The sequence below is a fragment of the Ostrea edulis genome, chromosome 6, assembly GCF_947568905.1.
Source record: "Ostrea edulis chromosome 6, xbOstEdul1.1, whole genome shotgun sequence".
NCBI classification, from domain to species: Eukaryota; Metazoa; Mollusca; class Bivalvia; order Ostreida; family Ostreidae; genus Ostrea; species Ostrea edulis.
In genome coordinates, this window is record NC_079169.1 from 61,215,383 (window position 1) to 61,226,540 (window position 11,158).

At 35.3% G+C, this 11,158-nt stretch overlaps 1 protein-coding gene across 1 annotated transcript in view; it reads left to right on the plus strand.

Annotated features, from left to right (window-relative positions):
* LOC125646398 (uncharacterized) overlaps window positions 1–10,437 on the plus strand; it is a 33,510-nt gene extending 23,073 nt beyond the window's left edge. Inside the window, exon 2 of the mRNA XM_048872644.2 lies at window positions 8,900–10,437. Coding sequence (XP_048728601.2) covers window positions 8,900–9,838 — 939 coding nt within the window. The 3' untranslated portion in view covers window positions 9,839–10,437. The remainder of the gene's footprint in view (window positions 1–8,899) is intronic.
* The last annotated feature ends 721 nt before the right edge of the window (window positions 10,438–11,158 follow it).

Sequence of the window (11,158 nt, forward strand, 5' to 3'; positions counted from 1 at the left end):
TTTTTCTGTATGTGGCACGAGCGATACGAAGCCATGCCGTGCCCCCAGGCAGTACGAACCCGTAGAGTTATGCATTAGGATCTGTAAAGACTGTCATACACGCCTTGTACATGTACACTTTTCGCTTGAGACTTCTAATTTCACACATTCATCGTATATACAACGACCTGTCTCATTAAAACCAACCTCTTCTATTTTCAACCAGAAGCGAGTACTAACTAAAAGGAGAGGGTGGGGTGGGGTTGACTGAATTATTGATAGATATTGATAATGATCTCTCTGTTTTTTCCTCGTTGTTATATGTTACAGTATAATTACAATGTACATGTGTGTGATGTCACACCCCTTAATAACAATCTTCGATACATGTTAATATTTGACGTTGAGGGATCAGGTTGATAGGGGTTATGATAAGTTAATATATGAAAATAAAGGTGATCTACAAGACCCTGTCAATTATAGACCAATGTCTCTAATAAGTTCAGTATGTAAAATTATGGAAAATATTATAATTGAATTTCATTTATGATATGATAATAAATGAATTATTAAGCAAACACCAGTCCGGTTTTCAGTCAAGTGATTCCACTGTAAACCAGCTTATAAGAATTCATAACAATTGTATTTCCAATTTAGATAAGGGTTAGGGTACCGGTGTTAATATTTGTTTCTGTACTATTTCTAAGGCTTTAGCTGGGTTTGGCATAACGGGTTGCTATGTAAAAACTTAAGTTAAATGGTATTCAGGGTAATCTATATCATAATATCAATTACACTTATATAATTTGCGACAGAGTGTAGGAAATAGTTGTAGATGATTACTCATTTGCAAATTACATGTAAGGGTACTGAAGTGGGTGTGTCTCAAGGGTCTATACTAAGTCCTTTCTCATTTTAGTCATGTATAACTGACAGTATACTTCTAATTCATAATATCATAAAAGACTTTCTACGACACATTTCTTTTTTGTTATTTATTGATTTTTCAAGGCGTTGAGCTTGCTTGACAGCCTTCTAGCAATCAGGCAGATTTTGCCTCTATACTACCAAATTCTAAATTCTCGAAACAAATTAGCACTTTCTTTTAAAGCAAGTACGTTTTCATAAAAACATTGAATATTACACAAAAAAGACCAAATACAATTTATTGTCGTTGTTCCTGCCTCTATCACAAAACATTGGTTGTGCTAAGTCTAAAATATAAAATACCCCCACGTTTTCCTATATTAGTTCACGAATCGCGGATGAATATATGGGAATAATTGCGCACGAATAACTTAATGCATTGGTAATTTGCAAGGTTTTTTCTTTCAGATAAGCATTAAAATATGTATATCATATCATACTAATTGATAATATATTTTTTCTGTAATAAAATTCTGAAGAATTCTCTGGTGAATATTTTTGCGTGATGTGTTGTTTAACATCACGAGATCGTCTTGGAAATAGTGTGAACTTCAATGACGGGAGGAAAGAAGATCCGGAAGATGTTTGTCACGGAGAGCAATCACGGTATGTGTTATTCATGTTCATATAAAACATATAAGCATTAATTATCATTACGTATTAAGGAAGTTGGCTCCCGAGCTTTTGAGTACAACTACGCAGGATGCTACAACTAAGTATTCACTAGTTCAATACTGATCCCATTGATGCAAATATATTACACATCTGTTGCTGAACCCTATCCAGTTGAAAAAATTTGTGTCAATTCAAATTTTGAAAGGGTTTGACAGGGACTATATTTTGTGGCGGAAGGATTCACTAATCAAAACGTTCTAATTCTGCATGGTATTACAGTTTCTGTTTCATCCAATTTATCGTCCATTTTTATACCCCTAATCGTGTATTTCAGTTTTATAATTTATGATACAGGTAGTTGAGACTTGGAACTAGTTCAAATGTTGTAATTTATTAACTTGGTTGATATATTTTTCCAAACAGAACACCGATTCTTAAAAATGTTTTAATTAATTTACTCGAAATTTTATAAAAAAGAATTCAGTATTTTCGCCAATAATTCAAAAATGTGATCTCCAACCCCCACTTTTTTTAGTTGCATTTTAAACTGGAAGACCAGACCTTGAAAATTATGTAAAATTTTAGAAATTGACTTTACTCCTAATATGTCCTTTTAAACTCTCAATTTTGACATCATGAAGTTTTTCATATATCAAGTGCAAAAAGGTCATTATTTATTTCCTTTACTAGTATTAATTTCTTTTTTCATCTGTAGTGTTAGAGGACATGATTATGTATCTATTCTATGTAATGATTGATTTGTGTTACTTATGTTGTGTTGACACTAACAGAAAAATCAAGTTTAATTGAATAGATTTAAAGTGCAAAAAGGTCATGTTTAGAACACTATAGCTTAATAACAAGCGTTGCGACCCCAGTTTTTCTTTTTAATTTCCTAATTCTCCTTCAATGTAGAAATCAAAAATACACTTCCCAAAAAATTGACATTACTCCAAATGTCAGTTGCGAACCTCTTTAAGTGCCCGGTTTATTGTACGTATTCTCCTTAACGAATATGCCTAAAACGCTATCAAACTATGGCTCCAGGGGGTAGGTTGGGACCACAATAGGGGATCAAAGTTTTACATAGAAATATGTAGGGAAAATCTTTAAAAATCTTTTTCTCAACAACCACTGGGCCAGAAAAGTTTACCTTTACATGAAAGCTTTCTGACATAGTACAGATTCAAGTTTGTCCAAATCATGGCCTCCGGGGGTTGGATGGGGCCACAATAGGGGATCCAAGTTTTACATACAAATATATAGGGACAATCTTTAAAAATCTTCCTCTCAAAAACCATTGGTCCAAAGAAGGTGACAATTACATTATATAGGTTGGTGCCACAATAGGAACTAAGGTCTTCCATGCAAATATTTATGCGCAGTCTTCAGATATGGGCCAAGGTGATTCAGGTGAGTGATGTGACCCATGGGCCTCTTGTTTATTAGTTTATAGTTGTCTTGTTTTGGTTTATAAATGATATATTTCGGATTTCAAACATTTCGGTTGAGCATCACTGAAGAGACATTATTTGTCAAAATAAGCATCTGGTGCATCAAAATTGGTACCATACAAGTTTTACATGCAAGGTGAAGATAACGAACAGTGATCAATCTCATAACTCCTACAAGCAATACAAAATAGATAGTTGGGCAAACACGGACCCCTGGACACACCAGAGGTGGGATAGTAACTGCCTTTGTACCTAGTTGAATTTGAAGTAGAAGGCTTGGGACTGCCATGACGACAGTTGCTGTAGTGACAGCCTTACCATGAAACAGTTGTGTGTTCTAGTATGTTCGCCAGTTTCGAGATAAGAGCTCTTCTGTGTAGGGGGTGCATCTAGCGGAAATTTATTTGTGAGTGGGACAGAGTGGAATTGTTAGGCAGTGAAGGAGACAATAAAATGTATTAAAAGCGGCTTCTCTTTAAATATGTGAATGTAGGAAATACAAAATACTGTCGAAAGAAATATTTTACTAAAGTGGAAGCACAAAAACAATGTCATATTTGTAAGTAATATCCTGGATATGAAAACAATACTCATAATCATGGTAAATTTGATGAAGATTGTAACCAAATAAAAATGTTGCCGTCCTATTCATGAAGTCAAATTATTCACTGGATCAACCTGATTAACTGTAGAGGAGGCTTTGAGTCTGACTGTTCAGACTACTAGTATATCATTTTCCCTGCACTTATTTTAGGTCCCCCGAGTCATTGAAGTGACCTATTACCATTGGTGTCCGTCCGGCGTCGTGCGTTGTCCATTGTCCGTTAACGATTTTACGTTTTTAACTTCTTCATGAAAACTACAAGACCAATTGTTACCACTTTTGGTGTGACACATCTCTAGAATACAGTGTGAAATTTATTTTCTTAACATGGTCTCATGGGCGGGACCAAATATGTTAAAATGGGTCCTAGGTCGGGGCCGATATTGCCATATAGTGAAAATGTATTAAATCTTAAATTTTCTCTACTCCCATATGAAAGGTAAAGATAACGAACATTGATCAATCTCATAAATCCCATTAGCAATACAAAATAAAAAGTTGGGCAAACATGGACCCCTGGACACACCAGAGGTGGGTCAGGTGTCTAGGAGGAGTAAACATCTCTTGTCGACCGGTCACATCCGCCGTGAGCAGGTATATTTGAGAAAAACCCAATCTATGGTTATGATGTTCATGAAGCTCTCTACCGAAATTATTAAATCCATGGCATTTGGGTCAGGGGTTCAGTCCCTTGGGCAAGGCCAATAATATGACCACAAAATGAAAATGTATTTAAAAACATATGACTTGTATGTATTTCGAAAGATCATAACATATGCATAAAAGACTCCATATTTAGGCCAATATGCATACATGAGACTTCCTGTATGGGCAATGATACTCAGGTGACCTTTAAGTCCCATGGGCCTCTTATTAAAATTAAAAACGTGTCTGTTTTATTGTCGAACATATTTGCAAGATATCAATGTTATTAGATAGATGTTATATGTTCAATATTTACACTGTTTGCAATGTCATTATTGACAATTTTTTTTATAGGTGACATTTTTGGAGGACAGGCCACTATGCCCTACAGAACTGCCATTGAAGTTGTGGTGTGTGGCATTTGGCAAGTAGTGCCATACAGACTTGTAAGCGGAGACAAAGGGAGTCAAAGACTTTTGAAAATAGCTTCAAATTTCAACAAAATTTTCCTGCACCATAACATACATGTCAACTTCAAGAGCACGGATATAGTATTGTATAAATTGTGTGACATAAATCACAGTGATTTAACTCTTTAGAGTACATGTACTTGAGTTCAAAACCTTTTAGAGACCCTCCTACGATAACGAATAACGGGCTAATCTCTATAACCTCCCTTCCTAAAGCGTGAATGTTTTAGGTCAGCTTTATGCAATATTTAAGTCCCACACATTCCAATTTCACTGTACTTTTTACAATTTCGTGCATAGTCTAAGAAAACCATATCACCTTTGTGTACATGTACTCAAATGTTTATTACATTCATATGTCATTTTAAAGGTTAAATCTATTTTAAAACCAATTATTGAATTTTATCAAATGTGTTTTACTGCCAGTTCTTAATAAAAAGTACCAAAAAGTGTGCAAATGTCTCAGGCTTTTTCCTCAGTTAGACTGGTATTGAAATATACTGATGTTGTATGGGATGGCGGTATCTTAAAATAATAGAAGCTACAAATTGAAGTGACAAGAATAATAACGCGAATGGAGCATAAATCTTCAGTAAGTAATCCTGTAGAGGTACACGTACCTCTGAAAATAAAAAGAAATCATGTGCTTATTCTCTTCTCAATCTAATTAAAATCAGAACCTAGGATACGCTCACAATCGCAGAGTATACGAAGCGGATCTCAGAAGTCTGATTTTAATTAGATTGATTCTCTTCTATAAAATCATAAATGGCAATACTCCAAACTATATTGCAGAAATGTTAGAGTTCTGTGAAATATCACATGATTATAATCTTAGGAACATATCTTACAACGACATATGCATCATGTGTATCATATAATCAACATGTTCGTACCAGCAACAAAACTCAGAAACATCTTCCTGATGGCATAACAATATCGCCTCCCATTACACCTTTTGAGAAACAGCTAAAGATACGTGTATATGTAATTACTTGTATATTCGATTTTGGTTAACGTAGAGTGACAGATTGCAGTAAAACGACAATCGATGTCCGCAATAAGTCGTGGGAGTAATATTTAAATTTTCAAAATGGTCAATTGTTTTTTCAAATTTCAATTATTAATCGGGTATGATTGAATTAAAACGCATGTTCTACAGTGGTGCTGTAATGCATTTTCAAATTCACAAAATATGCACGGAAATCATTATCATTGTTCTTTTTATTTTTACTCAACATAATTACTATATGCATGTAGTTTCCTCGATATCCTTGTATAACTAATGAAATATTACAGCTCCATCCGCTTGCACAGAAACGCATGCAACAAAAACACTGATCTTATTGATATTGATAAACTATGTACGTAAATTTGTAGATCATGCCATGCTGGTTAGAACAAAAATTGAATTCCATGTTCCGCACCACGTTTCAACAACACCTGTGAAGTAAATTGCTACTTTCGTTTTCGACAAATCTGACGAAACAAATTACACAACTTTTATATTTTAAAATTTGTAAATATATTTATTCTGCATTTAAGTCATGCAATAACTGTGCATAGGAGGTTCTTTTCAAAAGTCCATGAAACAGGAATGCTAGCTTGCATAGACACAATCTAATTAAAATTAGAGGTTTAGATCCGCTCACATACTCGCTACACAAACATCTAACAACATCCCATAGAGGGTCACGTCAGAGGTCAAATTTGCAACAGCCAATCAAATTTCCCCCTTCATATCGATAGGGTATTATCCCACGATTCCATGTATTGTTTACGCAAGGAAGAGAAAAAATGGCGGCACCCACGATCGTGACTTATTTATCGCGTGTTTTGTTTAAATTTTAAACTATGGCGACATCGGGGGATCTTTTCATGTATACTTCAGCAAAGATGACATTTAAGTAACTGTTCTTGTTCATTTTCAAAGCCTCGAGATCAAATATATTCAAAGCGGTTTTAATCGCTTCCATTTCTTCACCGGTCGCGATCTTTGATAAGTAACCAAATACAGTATATAATGAGGATTTTCATTGGATGGCGATGGCATTCCACCTTTGTAGCGATTGGTTAATTTTTCATGCAAATTTGACCTCTGACGTGACCCTCTACGGGAAGTTGTTAGATGTTTGTGTAGCGAATATATGAGCGGATCTAACATCTAATTTTAATTAGATTGTGTAGCGAATATATGAGCGGATCTAACATCTAATTATACCCCCCACAACAAGTTGTGGGGGGGGGGGGGTACTGGAATCGGGTTGTCCGTCTGTCTGTCCGTCCGTCCGTCCGTCTGTAGACGCAATGGTTTCCGGGCTCTAAAGCATTATCCTTTCCACCAACAGTCACCATATCATACATATGGACTACCCATGGGATGAAGATGTTCCCTATCGATTTTGGGGTCAAAAGGTCAAAGGTCACGCGCACTGGACATCGAAGTAGCAATATGGTTTCCATTTAAATTCTTTAATGGCTTTTTTCATCGCATGGAGATGCTGTGTTCCTAGATACCTTTTGGATCATAATACTGAAGTTTTACCTATTACCAACACCCTTTGGGAGATTGGGGTAAGCGGGGGGTATTCTTGGTGAGAATTGCTCACAGTACCTCTTGTTTTAATTAGATTGGCATAGACACGATATTTTATCTCGCTATGTACATTGTACATTACAGCACTCCATTCTTTACTGATATAAATCTTAGCATGGCTAATTTTTTTTTTTAGAAGAGTTTGATTACTTTATATCATTTTTACAATCTGCTTTAAAAAATTTAAAAGGATAATATAATAATTTTTATTACCAAACAAATCAAGGAACACAGCTCGATGTCGCACACAATCAACGTCAAAAAATAAACAACGTGATGTTTAATATTTCTTTTAACGTCGTTTTCTCAATTATGACATAAAACTCAACAAGCCTGGTTTTGTCGTGGCGGCTCACGTATATACATGTATAAATAGGTTGAAGGTCAAGACAGAAATCCTATTTCTTATTCTTTCCCGGATTATTAAAGTTTAATTTCCAAGGTCAAGATGGTATATCGCAAAAGTTAGTCTAAGAGTGAAGTCATTGACAGACCACACGGTATTCAATTTCCTCATGTTTATTCATATTATATGTTAATAATGATCGGATCCAAATACGCAATGACATAGATACTTATTTCAGGCGCATTTATAATTCCCGTAAAAACAAATTGCAAAATGGACAAAAGTTGCATTAAATATAATCGATAGTATGTTGATGTTTCCATACCACCTTTCCCTGGTTGTTTTTGTGAATGGATAGTTTAAACCATATCCTTTTCAAATCTCGTTACCAATGTAATTATCAACAACTTTTCAAATAAATTAACTCAAATTCATTGATTTTGATATCAAATCCACCATTTATTTTTTTTCAAATCACTCTAAACATTGATCTTATATTAGAAAAAAAAAATATGTACGATTCTCTCCCATCTGGACGTGGTATTTCTCGTAGCTCATGAAAGTATTGACCAGTGCGAGTAAAGCATAGTCGGAGATTGACCTTTGATGCGACCTTCGATCATTCAATCGCAGTTTACGTAACATATTGTAATACATTGTTGACACAACAGTGTCGGCGCCCAGGGTTCAACGAGCTATATGCGAACCCCAGATCGTGGCTTGAGACGATCCACCTACAAATGCATTGTATGTTTTCGTTTGATTGTGTTCTGTGTAAGACAAAATACTCTCAATTTAAAACCATCTACAGAATAGATATGACGCATTTACAATTTAAGATCTACATGTATTTTATAATCTATGTGGACATCCAAATTTGATGAGGGATTTTATCATTGACTTAGCATCACCACGCCAATGTTCCACAGTGGACTGCCGTTTTATCCATTACATGCAGTAGGACCACTGGGTGTGCACCTGGTGCACATTGTACACTTTTTCCATCATCTGCTTGTTTGTCGATAAGACAGTAAATAATTTACAACATATAATCCATACGTAGCAAAACCATTGAAATAAAAATTTTGTCAAGCATTCCATTTGCTTTATTTTGGCTACAATCAAAATATGAGATGTTTTAAAAAAAAAAAATCATTTTGTTGACTTTTTTGGGAGTGAATCCAAAAGGACTGGGCTGTGATGGTTCATCTCCTGGTTAACTAAGCCACTTTGATGTATAATTTGATGTTCTACTTTTTGCAGTTATGGAACGAATCCAGCTTTTTGAAGAAGTTGGTGGCATCGCTGGACGCACACTCACCAGTCAATCTTGCCCAAAATGCTGTGGGAATTAAAGGAAATGTTAGCGAGCATACATCAAATCTCACAATTGTCACGGCCTATTGGGATCTTGGAACGTTTCAAAAAGGGGCAGGTGGAAAATTGCATTTCTCAACGAACACATACTTCGCTTGGGCAAAAACATTTAAATATTTAGTAAATCCTCTAGTGGTTTACACTGACTCAAAAGAATTCAAAAATCTAATGGAAAAACTACGAGCTGACCATATCAACACAACAAAAATATATTTTATGAATCGGGCTGAGTTATGGCCCTTTCAAGTCATTGAACAGATACAGACTGTGTATGATTTACCTGGTTATCCTAAATATTACCCCAATACAGTAAATGCTGCATATGCGGCGGCCCAACATACCAAATACACCATTACAGCAGACGCAGTGCGCAAAAACGTTTTTCAGGCACCATATTATGCTTGGCTGGATATTGGATATTTTAGAGATATTGTGAATAAAGATGTGTTATTCGAATTGAGTATTCCAACAGATTTGAATCCAAATAGATTAGCTGTGAATCGAATTCAGAAGTTTTCGATGAAGATAGACCCATTCAGAATATTTCGAGATAATTATGTTTGGGTCGGTGGTGGAATGTTCATTGGAAGTGAAAAAGTGATTCTGGAGTTTGAACAATTATATCGCAAAGCGGCATTGTATTTTCTTCAAAGCAAGTTATCGAATTCCGACCAACAAGTGTTGTATTCTTTATATAGTAACAAAGGCAGAGCAGCCTTAAAACCCAACGTAGAACTTCAGTTATACATTCCACAGGGATCTGGAAATCCATGGTTTTATTTAGGGTATTTATGTCGAAAAGAAGTTCCTAAACAAAAAACATGAGAGAGAGAGAGAGAGAGAGAGAGAGAGAGAGAGAGGACTGACAAACCAGTAAGACACTAAAAGTAGATATTCAATGTGATAAGCCAGCTGTAAGCTTTTTAGCCAATGAAATTGAAGAAAACATGACGTTCGTGAGGACTGGCAAAATAGCGGGTGTCATGAATTACACAGAATAGTAAAGATAACGATTCCACCTAATTCCATTTAAGCTAAAAATAGTATCAACCGGAAGACATTGACAACAATATTGTGAAAGGCGAAGATAACGAACAGTGATCGTGCGTTTCGATAAGGCGAGCTGTACTATTTATTGTATGTACCATTTATCATGTATGACAGTGCACTGATTATTGTTATATAACGTATCTAAGAAAATGTTTGATATTTCAGTCTTTAAATGATATAATTTAACTTAAGCAACTCCCATGTTAAAGGAAATTATGTGGGATGATAGGTTCGTAAGTCACCTACTAAGTGTGTGTATTTTACATTTTTCAAACTGAAAGCTGTGCATTAATTATAATTAATTACTTGTAATCAATTTGCATTGTACCCATGTTTATAATTGTTTGTGTTGAAATGAAAAATGTAGCACTTTTTGTCACGGTATCTGATTTGTTAGAATGTGGTATACAGCCATGCTACTTAGAAAAAAATATACCCGAACTTGTCTATAATCTGTCTCTAACAATAATCTGTCTTAGACGAGTCAATCATAATGAAAATGATTTCCAGTTACATGTATATGTTACTGAATGTTCCTTTCATGATAACAGCCACTGCTGTGTAAAAGAGTGTATACTGAATAATACCTATGTCTTATCCGACTTTTAAAGGGGAACGGACATGATTTGAGCTGGAAAATTTCAATTTTTAGCTCACCTGTGAGCTTTTCTGATCTCCTGTTGAGTTTACATGAAAGCTTCCTGACATAGTGCAGATTCAAGTTTGTTAAAATCATGGACCCTGGGGTTTGGATTGGGCCACAATAGGGGATGAAAGTTTTACATACAAATATAAAGGGAAATCTTTAAAAAAAAATCTTCTCAAGAACCACTGAGTCAGGAAAGTGTAAATTTACATTTAAGCTTCCTGAGAAAGTGCAGATTCAAGTTTGTTGAAAGTATGGCCCCGGGGGTTGGATGGGGCCACAATAGGGGATCAAAGTTTTCCAAACAAATATATAGGAAAAATCTTTAAAAATCTTCTTCTCAAGAACCACTAAGCCAGAAAAACTGAGATTTACATGAAAGCTTGCTGACATAGTGCAGATTCAAGTTTGTAAAAATCATGATCCCCGGGGGCAAGATGAGGCTAGAA